We start from the raw sequence: 19828 nt of genomic DNA, 5'->3' as shown, positions 1-19828 counted from the left end.
GCTGAGACAGGAGGATTGCTAGTTAAAAGCCAGCCTCAGCAAAAAGCAAGGCGCTAAGCAACTCAGTGAGACCTTGTCTCTAAATAAAATACAAAATAGGGCTGGGGATGTGGCTCAGTGGTTGAGTGCCCCCAAGTTCAATCCCAATACCTCCAAAAATAAATAAATAAAATTTAAAAATTACAATCAACACAAGACATTAAAAAAATATGGCCTCTTTCAAAACTTTTTAAATGCTCTCAGATTAGCACTTAGGTGTGAACATTACTTTTCATAACACTATTTTCATGTATTATATAGAATTATATTTTCGTAAGCTGTTTGGTTCAATCTTTTCTCCAATATTAGCACTATCATTCTTCCTTTTTTTTTTTTTTTTTTTTTTGGTGTGTGTAGTACTGGAGATTGAACCCAGGGATGCTTTATCATTGAGCTACATCCCCAGCACTTTCTTACTGTTTTATTTTAAGACAGTCTCACTAAGTTGTCCAGACTGGCCCTGTACTTATATTCCTCCTGTTTCAGCCAACCAAACAGTTTAGATTACAGGCATGTGTCATTAGTGCCTGGGTACACTCTTCCTTTCTGAATGATATGCTGAGAGCCACAGCCCAGTCGGAATGGCCCCTGGCATTTTGCCAGAAGTAATGGTTGAAAGGCGAGCCATTAAGATGATGATATTAAGTTAAGCTGTCTATAACTGCCGTGACTGGATGATGCTGAATTGAAACAGGCTGTGTATTCAACTGTATATTAGACCTTTACTGTCCCCGGTTCGAGAGTGAATGTGCTCCAAGCCCGGTGATGTTCTGGGAGAGTTCCCTGGGGTAGTTCAGGTTGGTGTGTGGTGTGTCCCAGAGAAGGCCGCATGGGTGCTGTTTGGGGGAGTTCAGAAATAAAATTTGCTCCTGCTTAAGTGGCTCATGATTTGTGCCCAGCCAGACTGCGGCAATGATACACTGACTGTTAACTCACAAATGTCTAATTATTGCAAGATAATTTAATATAAATAGCCAGACCTTCAGTTGCCCAAATATCTCTTTTCCACCACAAGGAATATATCTCAACTATCAGAAATGAACAGGAGAAAGCAGAAGCATCTAAGAGGAATTAGAAGTGTCAATTTCCTAACAACTTTCCAAAAGAATGAAACACACTGACGTAGAAGATTTAAACAAACTAAAGTACCATATGTAAAACTCTTATTGGTATTAAAGTTATAAAAGGAAAAAGAGAATATTAGTTTTATGCAAACTTCTAAATAATATATACCCTAAAAAATATTCAGTATTTGGTTTGGGGTTGTGACTCAGAGGTAATAGTGCTCACCTAGCATACGTGAGGCACTGGGTTTAATCCTCAGCATCACGTAAAAATAAAATATATTATGTACAACTACAACTAAAAAATAAATGCTTAAAAAAATTATAAAAATAAATTCAGTATTCTTTGAGAGTATTTCTAGCAAGAATCGATAAGATATCCCATGGTATGGACTTTCTTAAGAAGAAATATGCTGGGTCATATCCTACTCTACCCAAGCCCAGTTTGATGATTGACAACAGCAGTAATAAACATGTTGAAACATGGTATGTGTCAATTTAACAATTACCTGAGGATCTTCTATAAAATTAACTAAACCCCTGTTTACTTCATTTACATATCCCATTGCACCTCTAACTTTGGTATTCACTGCTTTACTCAAACTCCAAAGAGCAATCCTAAGTATTGTAACTTGCCTGTGTGTCCTAATCTCCTCAATCATTTTGACCCCTTCCTCAAATCCAATGTGTATGGAAATCAGAACTATCAAAAATATTTTAAGGACTGGGGATATAGTTCAGTTGGTAGAGTGCTTGCCCGGCATGCACATGGCCCTGGGGTTCAATGCCCAGCACGCGCACACATATACACACAAATATATACATATAAAAATATATATATTATATTATATATATATAAACACACACACACGACTTTTTGTTAATTTCTAATTCTACAAATTTTCTTACCTAATTACAAATGAATCAGAATAGGAAAAAAACAAGCAGAGATGCATAGAAAGAAAAAAAATCCATGGGGATCAGTGAAAAACTAGCCTTCAATTCCTACAGTCAACACTTTCATCATTTGGAGATTTTACAAGTAAGTCTCCAAATTACAAACTTTGTTATATTTGCAACTTAAAGTTGTTAGGTTGCCAGACTTGACCAAGAATCTATTTACTCCATGACATTGCTGAACTAATCTGAGTTCTAGACTCATTTGTCTGGAAACAATGTGACATGAAAAAAGCATAATCTCTGGAGTCTGTCAGAATTAGACAGAAATCCTGTCTGCCAGTTACTAACCATATGACCAAACAAAATTTATTGAATTTTCCAGATTCTAAGTTACTCATCTGTGGGAGAGCACTTCTATCATGGAGAGTTTGTAAGGATTAGTATAAATACCTGCTGTGACAGATTAGGTACTCAATAAATAGTATCACTTACAGTTGGCCCTTCTTACCTATGGGTTCAGCCACCAAAGAGTAGACCAAACCCTGATCCAAAATAACCTGGGGAGGAGGGGGACCTATATCTGTACCAAACATGTACAGTTTTTTTTTCTTGTCATTATTCCCTGTACAGTATAATCACAAATCATTTACATTGTATTCTGTATTGTAAATAATCAAGAAATGATTAAAAGTATACGGAAGGATGTGTGATGATTATATACAAATACTACATTGATTCATATAAGGGACTTAACATCCAGGGACTTTGGCATCCTAGGGAGTCCTACATCCAATCACTAATGGTCACTTACCTGCTTTCCAAAATTAAAGAAATGACTGATTATATTATTACTCCTGCTGTTCTCTATTATCCTCTTCATATTTTTTAAATCCCCTATACTACAATAAGCACACTATTTAGGATTTATTAAAAGGAATTTAGAATTTGGAAAACTGAAAATCTGGTTTGATTCCAGGCACTGTTTCATACAAGCTCTTAAACTTTAGGCTAGATATTCAATGTCTCTAAACCTAGATAATTGATTTGTCACCAAAAATTTAAAAAGAGATGGGCATCTAATGTATACCTGTAATCCCAGTGGTTTGGGAGGCTGAGATAAACTTTCTCAAGTTCAAAGACAGCCTCAGCAAAAGTAAGGCACTGAGCAACTCAGTGAGACTCTATTTCTAAATAAATTACAAAATAGGGCTCTGTGGATGTGGCTCTGTGGTGGAGTGCTCCTGAGTTCAATCCCCAGTACTCCCCGAAAAAAAATTTTTTTTAAAGGAGAGGAAGGGGCAACATTTCTCCCTCTCTCTCTTACACACACACACACACACACACACACACACACACACACACCATAGTCTTCAGCTATTAGGAAGGATGAAGCAGGAAATTCACTTAAGCCCAAGAGTATAAGATCAGGCTGGGCAAAAAAGATTTAGTTTCCAAACAGAAAAAGAAAGGGTGAAGGAGAAACATATAAGTGACAATTTATAAACTGACATACACTGTACAATACCTGAAAGGGAAGCTTTTACCAACTCCAAAATGGTCCTGCTCAAAAATTACCTGCATTCCAAAATTAAATGCACATAACTAAGTAAATGTCATGTGAGTTGAGTAAAGTAAGCAAAACTACCTAGCTCACAGTAATAATATGACTAATGATTAGAACATTCTTGTTAACCCAGATGATGCTCTTGTTGGTGGAATTCCAGTCAGACATATTAAACTAAAAAGTTAAACTGTATGGAAGACATTTTGTTCTTATCCAATACAGCAATCTGCATCCTGGGAAGCCTTTCTTAAACAATTTCTATTCCACTTCACTTAGCTTTCTTTCCCTCCTATTCCCCAAAATAGTTTTCATAGCAAAGGGACTAAGAACTCTAAAGTGAAGCAAAGAAAATTAGCTAAATGTGTTCAGGTTAAGGAATAACTGTACTTGACATAATCTAACAGAAAAAAATCAATTTGATATCAAAAAGATGTAAGTGGTGGCTGGGGTTATAGCTCAGTGGGGGCGAGGGAGTGCTTGCCTTGCACATGTGAGGCACTGAGTTTGATCCTCAGCACCACATAAAAATAAATAATAAAATAAAGGTACTGTGTGTCCACCTACAACCAAAAAATATATATATTGAAAAAAATATATGTAAATGGCAAAGACTTCTCTACTTGTCTACATAAAAACCTTCTACTTTTAATACTATTTTCCTCATACCTTTAAATCCCTGTCCTTTTTAAGAACAGTGGAATATTGAGAAATTCTGCTATTAGTATTATAATTTAATAATTAAGAGTCAATGAAACCCAAAGACCCAAAATGCCCAATTAAAATGAATTCTCAAGATGAAAATCATCCAACCAATAATTTAACTGAGTATTTTTTTTTAATTCTCAAACATAAGTGATTATATACTTTCTCTAAAAGGAGGTATATTTGTCTATATTTATTTATAACCCAATCATAATCACAGAAAGGATATAGAAAGACCTCAGTACTCATCCAAATGGATATTTCTAATACTATTTGTTCCTCATTCACAGTACCAGTGTCAGCAGCACTACGTACCACAAGAACATCCACATCATTTTCTGAGCTTGTCTGAACCTGACCCTCTCCAAGCCCCTTAAGAAGGCAACTAGTGACATGGATCATAAAGCCCAAAGTTTAAAGGTAGTGCAATAATCATTGCTGTGTGTGAATTTCATTTCCTTACTCCCCAGTCAGATCAGAATAATTCAGGTTTAGGATCAAAAAAAGTCTGGGGCCACTGACAGTAATTCTTGGCACCATGTCAACATTTTTAGTGACACATGAGAAATAACTTCTATTAATCAAGGATATTATCATTTAAGTTTTAAAGTGCTTCTAAGTTACATGTTAACAGCAGGAGGAGAAAAGGAAAGGTGCCCGAGTGAGGGGGGAAAAAAGTACTGCAGCCTACAACTATATGAAAAATAAACAGTCAACAGACAGGTTAAAACATGTTATAGTTACCAACAGTTGCCAACATGCAGCATTACCACACCATAAACTTGTCAGATTTCCCAATAAGCAAAACAAGGAGGCACCCTTAATGAAGTACTTATCTGCTGACTTCTACAAAGAAATGACTTTTCTAAAACGAGTGCAATTTAACTTCCCATGTTTGCCCTTTCAGAACCTTTCAAACTTTCAGCAAATTAAGGTTTACCTCAACTGCAAGGGTTTTCAAGTTAAGTTGAATGGAGAATGGCACATTTCTAATACCAATAAACTAAAAGATCACTTTTCTATTTGCAAACTACATCCACATTTCTTCAAGACTGAAAAGGCCAAATATAAAGTTTGCAAAAACAAGTAAAATAGTAGACATAGCAGGCATTCAACAAGTTTACTTATCAGTAGAATTCCTAAAGTAAAAGCTAGAAAAAAGTCATGAAGAGAAATTCCTAGTAGTGTTACTGAAGATACAATGTCACTAATATGGAAACAGAAATATTCAAAATATTCTGAAAACAGTTATCTTCCTCTAAAAATAAAGAGGAAATGCATTCGCCAACAGAAACTACTGGTTCTTAAAAATGATAATCACATGGGAGGCACTTCTATAAATACTTTAGATCAAAACTGCAATAACCCCAACCTTTCAAACCAAGGTTGGTCTTTCCTTAAAAAACGAATTTTGGTGCCATTATAATGACACAATGGACTCCGCTACTTTATTTGCTTCTACTGCAAACTGTTAGTTTACATAAAGATCTACAAATCAAACTACCACACAATTCACTTCCAGTCACAAAAATAAAAACAAGCATCTGTCATAGCTAAGGTTCCAAGAATTTTCTGATAAAATAACAATAACAGGTATTTTGCATTGTGGTTCAAAGAATAACTAAATATGTTTGGAAATCTATTTGGATTCATAATTCTATACATTTACTTCGATCAGAAAGAGAAACCTCAGAAAATAAGCAGCCGGAGAGGACACCTCTCTATTTTAAGTTACTCACGAAGCTAACAGCTCAAGAACTTTGGGGAGGAAGACAGAATATTTAAGTCATTTATCCTAATAGTTAGGAATACTTGATGCTTTATAACGAGAATACATCATCGTAAGGCGGAAGTGAAAATGATGAGAAGGGGGGAAAACCCCGACTTGCAAAAGGACCAAGAGACAGATTTACTAACCTTCAATTAAAGGAATTTTAAGATTAACTTCTCGCAAACGCCCTCCCTCACTCCCCACACCCGCTTCCTTCTCTCCTCGGGGAGGTCCGTGTAATGTGACTCATGACAAATTTTCTTTTAAAAAAAAAATAAATAAATAAAAGACACACCCTCCGGGCTGAACTGACATAATCGCCCCCACCGCACCCTCGGCGGATACACACCCCGCTTTCCCTCTGTCTTTGGCCGCTTCTCCCTGCCCTTTCCTCTCCCATCTCCTGGTCCCAGAACCGTCTCGGGGCGCAGAGGCAGAGGGCGGCAGCTGGGGTCTCCAGGACGCACGCCCGTCGGACGGGAGGCGGCCGGGGGCCGAGCCCTCAGGGAGGCGGACGCCAGGGGGGCGCCGGACTGCGCCGCCGGCGGGTTCCCGGCTCCCTCGCCCATTTTCTCCCACCCCCCGGGTCGGCTTCCATCCCCACAGCCACTTCCTGTATCGCAGCCGCTCCCTCAGCCCGGCCACTTGCCCTCTGCCCAGCGGGGCTGGGGCTGGGGCTACGGCTAGGGCTGGAGTTGAGGCAGCGGCTGAGGTGAGGGCAGCTCCCCACCCCGCCCAGTGGGCTGGTCACTCGGGCGGCCGGTGGCGGGTCCTCGGCCGGGCCAGCGCCCGCTGCCTGCCCGCCCGCGCTCCTCACCTGTATGTAGTTGTTTTCACAGTAGTCCGCCACCCGGGTCAGGTTTTGGTAACTCTCTATCAGAGCCCTCTTGCCAGATGGGATCTCCTCCTCTAGTAACATCTGCAGCTCTGCCATTTTCCACCCCTCTGCATCGCTTCCTCTCGCGTTAAAGAGACAGAGGCAGCAAGGTCCGCCGAGGCTCGGAGCACCTCACAGCCCGGATACAAACCGCCTACCCGCCCTCCCGCCTGGTATTGTGGGACAGCACCTCCTCCTCTTCCTCCTCACTCTCTCCACCCCCCTCCATCCACTTCGCGCAGCCGCCTGAACCTTGTTCTCTCGCGAGCTTTCCTTCCTCCCGCCCCCCTTCAAAGCGGGACTTTTTTTTTTCTTGTGGCACGGCCTTCTGGGAATTGTAGTCTCTTGTAGGCTAGCGTCCCATCACAAGCGCGTGCGTTCAGGGGACCTCCGAAAACGAACGCGGAGGAACGTAAAGAACGTGAATCCAACCAGGGCGGTGGTTTTAAGTCCGAAGATTCCTTGCAGCTCCGGATGGTGGCGCCACAGGGTGATTCTAGAGGGCTTTGAAACTTGGAAGAACTTTGTCAACTAATAAATGTCAGTTAATCAGAGATACCCATTCAGATAAGGATTGAAAAGAGAAACTCAAAATCTTTATCTTCTGAGAGAGATGTGACTTAGGTTTTCCTTTCTAAACTTATGCCCCCATCAGTTCATTTAGGAAACATTTGAAGATTGCCAGCTGTGTACCAATGTGCCAGACAATGGGGGTACAAGTTAAACAAGGATACTCTGTACCCTTAAAGACAATTTTAAGGGCTGGGGATGTGGCTCAAGTGGTAGCGCGTTCGCCTGGCATGCGTGCGGCCCGGGTTCGATCCTCAGCACCACATACCAACAAAGATGTTGTGTCTGCCGAGAACTAGAAAACAAATAATAAAAATTTAAAAAAAAAAAAAAAAAAAAAAAAAGACAATTTTAAAATAAACACACATTTACAAAATAAACACATAATTTTCAGTATTTTCCTGTCCTAATATATTCTTTATTATTTTTCTTATGTTTTTTATCTCTGACCTTTCTTTGCATATATATTCCTACTTTTTAAAGTCACGTACACATTTTCTCTAAGTTGTGCATATTAGTTTTTGTTTTTGTTTGATATCATCACTTGCTTTGGAAGAGGCTCAAAAGGTCCTTTATTGCAAGCTTTCATTTCCATGGGAACATTAAATTCTTTCGATATAATCGGCTATGAGAAGTGTTCTTCAAAGATGGAAAGAACACTTAAATGTCACTTAAAAACCCATGTTTTCATTTCTCTCCATGAAGTCACTTAGAATCACAACTATAGTAGTAACAATATTACTCCACCAAATTTTAAACATTGCCATCGACAAATATTTCGAGAATTTTGCCTTTACTAGAGACCATAAAATATATTACCTCTAGAAGGAAAAACTTAGATCTCCCATAACTCCATATCTATTGATAATATACCCTAGCCAACAGATTATACATCAAGGATTCAATGGTTCATAAATCAAAACTGGATTACTTTCCATAATATCTGGAAGAGGCATAATAGTCTTTCTTTAGTATCTGTCATTAAACAAACATGATTTAATCCAAGTTATAATAATTTGATATGTTCTTGATTTCTACATGGGTCAAAGTTAACAGTGGAAATCACTAAGCTTGCAAATATCCATATATCAATACAGTTCAACAACAATGGGAGAGAAATTAGGAAAATGATACCGCTATACTATTTTCAAAGTACTGTTAGATTTCTTTAATGTTCACACCTCTGAGATAATCTAAATATAATTCTCGTACAGGGAAATTTAAATTTAGCTTAAGAGACTTAACTAAGAGCACTGAAAACAGTAATAAAGTTTGCTAAGACTTTAACCTATCCACAGTGTAATGCAGCTATGTATAAAGATTTGTGATTCAAAGTCAATTTCAAAGAAGCAATCACTCATTTCTTTAAAGTGATTGAGTTAAGTATGTTAATCCATGTATTGTCATTTTTTAAAAGCTGGTTTCCTTGATAATTATAGTCTGTAATCAAGCAGTATTTATTTAAAACCAAATTGATTTTAAGCTTGGCACAGTGGTGCATACCTATAGTCCCAACTGTTAGTGTACTTGAGCCCAGAAATTCAAGACCAGCCTGGACAACACAATGAAGAAAATGAACACACACACACACACACACACACACACACACACAAAAAAAATGGTGTCTGTAGAGATAAAACCATAAAACACAACACCATACTCTAACAAATGTCTTTCATCAGTTTTTTTTTTAACTCAATTCACAATAAAAAATATTGTTGTAGGGACAGATGAGACATGGCACCAAAGATAGCAGGAAACAGTTTTGTTTTGTTCTGTTTTGTTTTGCTACAGCCAGGTTCAGAGGGCACAGCTTTTACTGTAATCAATTAATCCCCTGAACCCTGAGTTTAGGTAGTTTCAGAATTTTATACCAAGCTTGTAAAGGGAAGGGCACAGAAGTTCACAGTCTGCAGAAGTTCACATAAAAACAGCTTTTTATTTCACTGTTCTGGGCAAGTTAACCCTTCAAGGACAACACCTGAGAAGGGGAGAGCTTCTTCTCCCCTTGCTTTCCTCCCCCTGCCAGCTGTTACCCTGGAGCCCAGTTGATAACTTCTCTTATCTTAGAAATGTAGACATATCTGTGGAAGCTCCAGCTCAAGGCCAGTGGCCTCGTTTACACATTTCTACAAACTACTATACTGAATACATGTTTGTGAAAAACAAGTGAAGGGGTGTTCAGCACCTGGAGTGCTAATTTCTTCCTGGCCAGTGGCCAAGTGAAATAGAGCAACAGGAAAATAGGAAGTTTAACTACATTGAACTTTTTTGTAGAGACTCTTTTTTGCTTATAGACTTAAAATCAATTATGGTGAAGATTTCTGGAGAAGCTTAGTTAAGATTTTTTTGTGGAGGAGGGGGTGCCACTACAATAGTATGCTATGACCCAAGACACACATACATAAATTCAGATAAAAGTTTCACAAAACTAGATATATGCTCTTAACATTTCTTAACATTCTATTTCATTTTTTAACAGAAATTTGAATACCTAATGAGGAAAAAGAAAGTTCATTTTAAGTTCTAAACATTGATATAAAAGAAGATAAACAAGTTTAAAAAAAAAAAAAAAAACTTAGATGCCTATAATCCCAGCAGCTAAGGGAGAGTGGCAGGGGGGCCGTAGGCATGAGGTAGGATCTAGCAACAGGCGATTAGCAACTTAATGATACTCCATCTCTAAATAAAACAGAAAATAGGGCTGGGAATGTGGCTCAGTGGTTGAGTGTCCCTGAGTTCAATCCTCAGTACCAAAAATATATATATATATATATAAATAAATAAGAAAAGGAAGAAAGCTCACATTACAGATCTGAAGCCAGGCAGTATTGGGTACATTCAGAAGGCCAGCCAGACCATGGAAGTTATTAGAAAAGAAAGATGATCAAAACTCAGTCATATAAGAACATATAGACTTCATTCTGCTTATAGACACTTCAAGAAACTAGTCGGCCTATAGATGCTTGTGAGTCCTACCCAAATTGTAAATCTCCTAGGAATCCTTCACTTCATAGACTTGGCTCTTCATATCGAAGTCCTTCAAACTGTTTAGTGGTGAGTAAATGAAACAATCTGCATGATCCATGAATGTTTTTTCCCTTGACTATAACCAAAGCCCCCACCCACTTTTTCATAAAAAAAAATACTTGTGCCCGAATAAAGCATTAATATTGATGATGACAGCCCCTGACACCACTTCCTCCTGGACAAGAAAAGTTCACATACATAGGTGCACATAGAGTTCACATGATAGACCTATCTCTAAAAAGCTAGTGAGGAGAAAGTAAAAAAATCAGAGATACAATCTCATTTGTTACCCTATTTTCTCTTTATTTTCTTGAGTCTATTTCTGTAAAAGAGGCTCAGTTTTTCAGCAGCATCTCCCCCACCATCCCAGGAAGGCAGAAAGGCAGGCTTAATTCTGGTAAATGCTACTTAATTTTTAATTCTAAAAAGGACTATTAAATTGATTTCATGGTGAAAAATATTAGGGAGCTATATCATCAGAGCACTGAGAAAAAATAACTCTCAACCTAGAATTTAAACTTAACTAAATATCAATGAAAGAATGATCATATCCAGGAGCAGTGGGGCATACCTGTAATCCCACCAGCTCAGAAGGCTGAGACAGGAGGATCTCAAGTTCAAAGTCAGTCTCAGCAATGGTGAGGTACTAAACAAGTCAGTGAGACCCTGTCTGTAAATAAAATACAAAATTTTAGTGGGGATGTGGCTCAGTGGTTGAGTGTCCCTGAGTTCAATCCCCAGTACAAAAAAAGGATGATCATAGTTCAAACGCTTGGACCATGATTATACTGATTTTTTTAAGTACATGGAAAGTGGAATACAAGACAATGAAAATGAAATACAGTGGCAAATTTGAGTTTGTTATGGTTTGGATCTAGAGTGTCTTCCAAAGGCTCATGTGTTGACAACTATTCCCCAATACAGCAACATTCAAATGTGGGACTCTTGGGAAGTGATTGTATTGTGAGGATTCTAACCTCAATGTATTAATGCACTGATGAATTCAAATTTTGATGGCATTATGGGGAAGTGGTAGAAATTGTAGGAGGGGGCCACATTAAAAGAAGTAGGTCACTGGAGGTGTACCCTGGAAGGGTATTTCTTTTCCCAGGCCCCTTTCTCCCACTCCCTCTGTGTTCCTGGCTGCCATGAGGTGAGTTCCTTTCCTTTTGCCAGTTCATTCTGCCATAATGTTCTGTCTTGTCTCGGGCCCAAATCAAGAAGCCAATCAACCATGAACTAAAACCTCTGAAACTATGAGCTAAATAAATCATCTCTCCTCTAAGTTGTTTTACTCAGCAATTTTATCACAGCAATAAAAAGCTAACACAGATTACCTGTGATTTAACAAAATCACAGTTTTTTCAAGTAAAACATCTGAGATTTTTCATGTGGTATTTATTTTGTTTATTTTATTTATTTATTTATTTAGGTACTGGGGATTGATCCCAAGGGCACTTTGCCACTGAGCTACATACCCAGCCTTTTTTATGTTTTATTTCAAGGGAGAGATTGTTGAGATTGGTCTTGAACTCACTATCCTCCTGTCTCAGCCTCCTGAGTCACCATTTGCCTATGCCACTTGCCTGGCTTATATGGTTTTTGATTGGTTTGGTTTGGTTTGGTTTGGTACTAGGGATTAAAACCAGGAGTGCTTAATCACTGAGCCACATCTACAGTCCTTCTTTTTTTTTTTTGAGACAAGGTCTAGCTAAATTGCTTAATGCTTTGATTAGTTAGGCTGGCTTTGAACTTGTGATTCTTCTGCCTTAGCCTCCGGTGCTACTGGGATTACAGGCTTGCATCACCATGCCTGGTTTATGTGTGGCATTTTAACAGAAAAAATCCAACTATATATTGCTTAGAAGAGACACCTATAATGGTGAAAAAATATTTACCAGTCTAATATAACCTTAAAAAACTGTCATTGCAATAATATCAAGCTATTTAGAATCAATGCCTCAAAATATAAAGAGGGACATTCAATTACAATAAAGAAATAATTTCTAAATAAAATATACTTATCGTAACTTCTTAGCAGTAAACATCACAGTATCTCAATGTATAAATAAAAACTTTAAAAAATTAATGCACCATGTCATAAAAGGACGGTTTTTAATACATCCCTATCAGAGAACAATGACACAAGCAGAAAAGTTAAGATATAAAATGTTTGAGCCTTAAAATTAACAGACACAAAAAATCAATTTTAGAAATGAAATAAATAACTAGGTAGGGTGGTTCACATCCATAATCCTAGCTACTCTGGAGGCTGACACAGGGGGATAACAAGTTCAATATCAGTCTGTACAATGTATTAAGATCCTGTCCCAAAATAAAAACTGAAAAGGACTGTGGGAGGCCAACTTTATGGGTGACTGAGTTACACTTCCCAGCTGGGTGCTGAGGCGCTCAGTCACAGAAATGGGTGTGTCTTGCTACAGCCCCACGGGTGAAGCTATGCTCACCTGTTCCTTTGTAATATAACCCCTTGTCCTGTTTAGGATAGAATCTTCCATGAAGTGCCTTGTGTGTATCCCCTCCTCTTACTGTGCCCTTGGGTGTGGCCTACCCAGGTGTCAGTCAACCTGCTGACAGTGGACATCATGAAGACAGACTCAGCCCCTGAAACCTGACCCCTTGCCCCATTTGAATAGCTTCTCCTCAATAAAAGGGGTCAGCGCGTGCTCTCTCTCTCTCTCTCTCTCTCTCTTTCTGTGGACCCTTAAGGTCAGAGGAGACGTCACAGCAACCCCAAAGAAAAAGGTATTTGTGTCTCTTGTGTGGTTATTTCATGCAGCCCAGTTAGCCCAGTTTATCTAGAGTGATCCCTGAGCCTTTTAGTCGTGGGAACAGAAACCCGGCAAAGGAACAGGGATGTAGCTCATCATCCTTGAGTTCAATCCCCAGCCCCTATTCCCCACCACCCCATCAAAAAAAGAAAGAAGGGAAGGAAGGAAAGAATAAAGAAAGAAAATAATGAAAAAGGGAACATAATATAAGTTACAATGATGAAAAGAAGAGATTTTCAGACTTCCAGCAGCAACTTCATTGAAATGATAACTAGTAATTCTACCTGTATCTCCCTTGGTTTAACTGGTTGGGAGGAAGAGAATACAGACAAATTTTGTTCCTCTACAAATTTGTGCAATGATGTGGGTTTCAAACTATCTTCTAAAGCACATTTTAGGTTTTTTTGGATTTGTTTTGTTTTGTTTTTGTTTTTGTTTCAAGGTACTGGGGATTAAAACCAATGGTGCTCTATCACTTAGCTACATCCCCAGCCCTTTAATTAATTTATTTACTTTGGAACACGGTCTCACTAAATTGCTCAGACTGGCCTCAAATTTGTGATTCTCCTACTTCAGTTTCCCTCAACCCCCAAGTAGCTGGGATTACAGGAGTGTGACACCATACCTGGCTAAGAAACATTTTAGTTTGATATTCAAAATCCCTTGCCTCTTTAAAATGGGTCAAGACCAAATGAAAGAAACAAAACTATAAAATTTCTAAACTAAAACCTGGAAGAAAACCTGAATACACTTGGGTTAAGCAACAATTAAATAGGTTATGAAAACACAAAATGCAAAATAAAAACGATGAATTGGATTTCTGCAAAAATTAAAGAATTTCTTCTTTAAAAGATACTGTTAGGGAAAAGAAATGGCTTGCTCACTGGTATAGCATTTGTCTAGCATGTACCTGGTCCCAGGTTTGATCCCCAGCACTGAATGAAAAAAGAAAAAAAAAAAAAAGAAAAGGAAATTCAAAATGAAATGGCAGCTTTCTTTTCCAGTTTCTGAAGCATTAGGCACCATGATCAGCAAAGCAAAGTCTCTATCAATACTCTATGAAATGGTGTTGCAAATCCTGCACTAGAATCAGGAAAAGGGCCAGAATTTTTTGCAGTCAGCTGCAGATCTCCTTGAAGATCTTGACCCTTAGAGAGACAATTGCTTCCTATGCACCTATAAACTAAGTTTACTCTCTACCCCAAGTTCTCTGTGTATGTCCCAGGAGAACAACAGCACTGTGAGAAGGCCAAGGCTGGGTAGGAGGACGAAGTGGAGGAAGAGCAGGAGAAGGAGGGTGCAAAACAAGTATCTTGATGGAGTTGTATTCATAATACATAAAGAACTCCTACAACTCAATAAGATGACAAATAAAATGGTTTATTAAAACAAGCCAAAAGATGTGAACAAATACCTAAAAGGATGCTCAATGCTGATTATTTGTCATAATTAAATACACATAAAACTGCAAAATATCATTACACACACAGTTGGGTAGTTAAAAACAAAATTGATGCTGGGCATGCTGGCCTGTAATCCCAGCAGTTCAGGAGGCTAAAACAGGAAGATTGCGAGTTCAAAGCCAGCCTTAATAAAAGTGAGGAACTAAGCAACTTAATGAGAACCTGTCTCTAAATAAAATACAAAATAGGGCTGGAGATGTGGCTCAGTGGCCCCCCCCCCGAGTTCAATCCCTAGTATCCCCCCAAAACAAACAAAAAACAAAATTGATAAGACCAGTGTTAAACAACTGTGTGTGGAGCAACTGTGACTCTCATACAATGCCACTGAGAACTCAAAATGTTAAGATCATTTTGGAAAAGTGCTTATGCAGTTATTTTAAAAGGAAAATTCACCCTTATCCTATGATCCTGCAATTCTACTCCTATGTATTTACTTGAGAAAACCTAAAACATATTCACATGAGGACTTACACGCAAATATTCATAGCAGCTTTATTCAAAATAGCCAAAACCTCAAACCCTATATCTATAAACTAACTGTAATAAGTTCATATAGTAGAATATCACTGAGCACTAAAAAGGAATAAACTGATTTATTTAACAATATGAACAAATTTCAAAAGCATTGTGCTAAGAAGCTAGGTACACAAAAAGACTACATACTTTATGATTCCAGTGATAGGAAATTTTAGAAGAGACAAAATTATTTCAGTGATTGAAATAAGATCAAATTCTGCTAGAGGAGTGAGGTGAGAGGTAACTCCAAAGAGATACAAATGAACTTTTAGAAGTGATGAGAAGTTCTAGATGATGACTGTAGGAGGATTTACATAATTACACACATTTATCAAACTACCTTGAATTGTACACTTAAAATCTGTGAGTTTTATTGTAACTAAATTGTATCTCAGGGAAGCTGACCAAAGAAAGTACAGGCAGAAGGGGGAAAAAAAAAACCCCACTGCTTCGAATATTAAAAAGCAAGGGAAAAATTATATATTTTGTTGCTTTTGACATATGATGAAAAGTTACCCAATCCAAAAGATATGGGATAGTTTGCTTTCCCAAGTAATAAAGGTGAAGGTGTTCAAATGATCAAGAAATACCATTAAGAATTATAGATGAGTTGGGCTTGGCACTGCACACTTGTAATTCCAATGATTTAGTAGGCTGAGGCAGAAGGATGGAAAGTTCCAGTCCAGCCTCAGCAATTTAGCAAGGCTTTGTCTCAAAAAATAAAAATTAAAAAGGGCTTGAGGATATGGCTCAGTGGTTAAGTGCCCCCTGGGCTCAATCCCCAGTATCAAAAAAAAAAATTGTAAATGAGTCAGGCATGGTAATACATGCTTGTAATTCCAGTGACTCAGGAAATTGAGGCAGAATCACACGTTCTAGGCTAGCCTGGACTATTTACTGAGTCCCTGTCTTAAAAAATATATATATAAGAGTTGGGGGCATAGCTCAAGGGTGGAGCATCCTTAGGTTCAATCCTCAGTACCACCCCCTAAAAAGAAAGAGAATTGTAGATAGACATTGTGACATTAAATTAAGAATATCATACTAACTTTCAAAAATCAATTTCTCCCCTGTGTATCTTTTTTCCAGCATCCTCCATACTGTGTACTTTCATGCTCTTTCTGTGGTTTTTATTTAAATGAATTACAATGAAATGCCATTCAAAAAAATTTCAACAGAACAAAGAATAATAGTGTTCACTTTAAACAAAATGATCCAGGCTGGACTTGGTAGCGCAAGCCTATAATCCCACTGGCCCTAAAGGCTTGACAGAATGATCTTGAGTTCAAAGCCAGTCTCAGCAATTTAGTGAAGTGCTAAGTGACTCAGCAAGATCCTGTCTCTAAATAAAACATTTTAAAAAGGGTTGGGAATGTGGCTCAATGGTTAAGTGCCCCTGGGTTCAATCCCTGGTACACACACATACACACACACACACACACACACAGCCAAAATCATCTATTTCTAGAGCTCAAACTGTAAATCAGAACTTGTACTTTCATTTCATGGACATCTGCTCAGGCTAATCAATTTGGTTATGAAAAACAGTTTGTAACCACAAATTCTGGATATACACATGGGAAGAAATTGAAATTGTATGTACTGTACTCTAAAATCAGACTGCAGACAATTATAGAAACCATACTTCAGAAAGATTAGGAGATATTCCAGTCAAAATAATAATTTAGATGATCTTAATATGTAATTGTTGATCCTGTTATCTTGCACACCAGGAGCAAAACTGCATACTTAGAGAACTTTAGCCTTCTCTCTAGGTGTGTTGATACATGCCTGTAATCCCAGGGACTCAGGAGGCTGAGACAGGAGGATCATAATTCAAGTTCAACCTCAACAATTTAGGGAGACCCTGTCTCAAAATAAAAGATTGAAAAGGCCTGGGGAATGTAGTTCAGCAGTAGAGTGTCCCTGTACAAAGTGTTCAATCTCAGTACAAAAAAAAAAGGCGGGGGGTGGGGGGTGGGGGGATGCAAAATGCCTGGAGTTGTACCCGGCCCTTCCCCCACCCCCCCACCTTTCCCCCACCCCGCAAATAAAAAGTCTTTACAGATTTTTTTTTCTCTAGAAGTTGCAGTATTTGAAATATGGATTGGGTGAATTAACCTCTTGTTGATCTTGGACTGCAGAATCAACTTGCCCTCCTCTTTCTTTCTTTCTTGACTTCTTGATAAAATACTGCAGGCTGATTGGAAACAATCAAAGCAGTTTCTGGAGCAGTTGACCCAGCAATAACAAGTACCTTGTTCTCTGAACCTGGAACTAATTTAATGGCCTTCCCTGAACTTTGACAGATAACCCTTTCAGAGGCTTTACAAATCCTTTACTGTTTGAAATATCTAGAGTTATTTCTCCTTTCCCGACTGAACTTTGACTAACACATTGAACAAACATACTTAAAAAGTTCTAAGGGCGCAGGCATTGTGCTGCATGCCTTGTAATCCCTGGGATTTGGGAGGATGAGGTAGGAGGATTGCAAGTTTGAAAGCAATTTCAGCAATTAAGAGAGACCCTGTCTCAAAATAAACATAAATAAGAGCTAAAGGTGTAGCTCAGTGGCAAAACATTTGCCTAGCATGTTCCAGGCCCTTGATTCAACTCCAGTACCACAAATAATAATAATAATAATATAGGATAGGGCATAGCTCACTGGTAGAGCAACTGCCTAGCATGCACAAGGTCCTAGGTTTAATTTAAAGTACTAAAAAAAAGTTCTAAGGATAAATGACAATCCATGTAGTTAGCTGGAAGTTTCTTATAAAAAACAACTCAAACGAGTATAAGAGGCAAGGGGAAAGATTCTTTTAAAAATAATTTTGTTATAAATATTCAGTCTTACTTATGCATAGAACCCACAGATAGAAATGCAATCACTAAGAAAATTCTAGAGCAAATCATTTGGAAGGTGAGTGGGCACTCAGGCAGTATTCTTAATTAATGCTGCTTCTATGCTAAAAGTGCTCTGCTACTCATTCTAAATGGTAAAGAGCATGACACACTTGGTTCCCATGTTTTTCATTGGCTCTATTCAAGAAACTCAATCTGAGATTGAAATTCCTCAGTTCCACACCCATGGTCAAAAGGAGAATCTGACTAGTCTATCTTGAATTTCATTTTCTTTCCACTCTTCACCTTCAGAAGTACAGGCATGTTCAAACAACAGAATCAGGAGGCTATTTGAATCACCCTGAGGTTTGCATGGGAAGTTTCAGAGAGTAGATAATCAAAAGAAAACAGTGTCAGGTATGCAGTCCAACTGGGAGAATTTTTACAACTGCGCAGATTACGTACACACAGAGCACTTTGCTTTAGAATCTAAGCTATGTGTCTCAAACTGCAAGTCCTAATGTGGACTGCATTCATTCAGAGGAAGAGGTGCTTTTTGTTGTTGTTGTTGTTGTTTTGTTTTGTTTTGTTTTTATTTTTATGTAGTGCCAGGGATTGAACTCAGTGCCTCACGCATGGTAGGCAAGTGCTCTACCACTGAGCCACAATTGCAGCCCCTTTTTAATTAAAAAAAAATTTTTTTTTTTTAGTTATACATGGGAACAACACCTTTATTTTATTTATTTTTATGTGGTGCTGGAAATTGAACCCAGTTCCTCACACATGCAAGGCAAGTGCTCTACCACTGAGGGTATGCTCTGTGATAGAACGCTTGCCTTCCATATAGGAGGCCCTGGGTTTGATCCCCAGCACTGCAAAGAAAAATTTAAAAATAAAGTTAGCAAAAAGACTTTCAGAGGTCATTACTGTTCTTTATTACTAGAGAAGTTTCTCTGAACAGATACATCACTGGAAGCTACCAGGAGAAGCCATAATGTTTTATTGGTGTTGTTTCCCTACAACTGCCATTTGCCATTGACAACTGTTTTTTTTCCTCCTTTGGGAGAGAAGGGGTGGAGAATGCAGTTATAATGGAAAGTAAATAAACAACACAAAAGTGCTTTATTGGCTTTTAGGAAGCAGCTCTTGTAACACTCTTTAATTTTTTTTACCCATTATTGGAAATTGAACCCAGGGTCTCATGTGTGCTAGGCAAGCATTGTACCATTAAGCCACATCCCAATGCTTCTACTTTTTATTATTTATTTATTTTGGTACTAGAGATTGAACCCAGGGGCACTTAACCACTAAGCCACATTCCCAGCCCTTAAAAAAAAATTTTTTTTTTTTTTGAGATAGGGTCTTGCTCTGTTGATTAGAGCTTCACTTAGTTGCTGAAGCCGGACTTGAACTTGTGATCCTCTTGCCTCAGCTTTTCAAGCCACTAGGATTACAGCTGTGTACCATCATACCTGGCTTGTAGATAGTTCTGAGTCATTAAGTTTGAATTCTCTAATTTGGTTCTTCTACTTCAAGATTGTTTTCACTGTTCTTCCCATCCATTTCCAAACCAACATTAGCATTGGCTTGACAAGTTCTGCAGAAAGCCATCTGGTACTTTGTTAATCTTACTAATGGTCTTTTGTATGTGATTGCACTGATCTGTAAATCAATTTGAGGATTATTGCCATATTTACAA

At 38.2% G+C, this 19828-nt stretch overlaps 1 protein-coding gene and 1 pseudogene across 15 annotated transcripts in view; one reads left to right on the top strand and one right to left on the bottom strand.

Annotated features, from left to right (window-relative positions):
- Abi1 (abl interactor 1) overlaps positions 1–7132 on the bottom strand; it is a 103139-nt gene extending 96007 nt beyond the window's left edge. For 3 of the 15 annotated variants that reach the window (XM_021722988.3, XM_021722989.3, XM_021722987.3), the window contains exon 1: positions 6858–7132. In XM_021722988.3, the coding sequence (XP_021578663.1) occupies positions 6858–6974 (117 nt within the window). In that variant the 5' untranslated portion in view covers positions 6975–7132. The remainder of the gene's footprint in view (positions 1–6857) is intronic. The other 12 variants (XM_021722985.3, XM_021722986.3, XM_005320261.5 and 9 more) reach the window with 4 other exon arrangements.
- An 11896-nt stretch (positions 7133–19028) lies between these two features.
- Positions 19029–19207, top strand: LOC144367675 (small nucleolar RNA U3; annotated as a pseudogene).
- Positions 19208–19828: the final 621 nt, after the last annotated feature.

Source organism: Ictidomys tridecemlineatus, chromosome 10 (genome assembly GCF_052094955.1).
Source record: "Ictidomys tridecemlineatus isolate mIctTri1 chromosome 10, mIctTri1.hap1, whole genome shotgun sequence".
Lineage (NCBI taxonomy): Eukaryota > Metazoa > Chordata > Mammalia > Rodentia > Sciuridae > Ictidomys > Ictidomys tridecemlineatus.
Note: the sequence above shows the minus strand (reverse complement) of the source record. Positions and strands in the feature narration are given on the sequence as shown.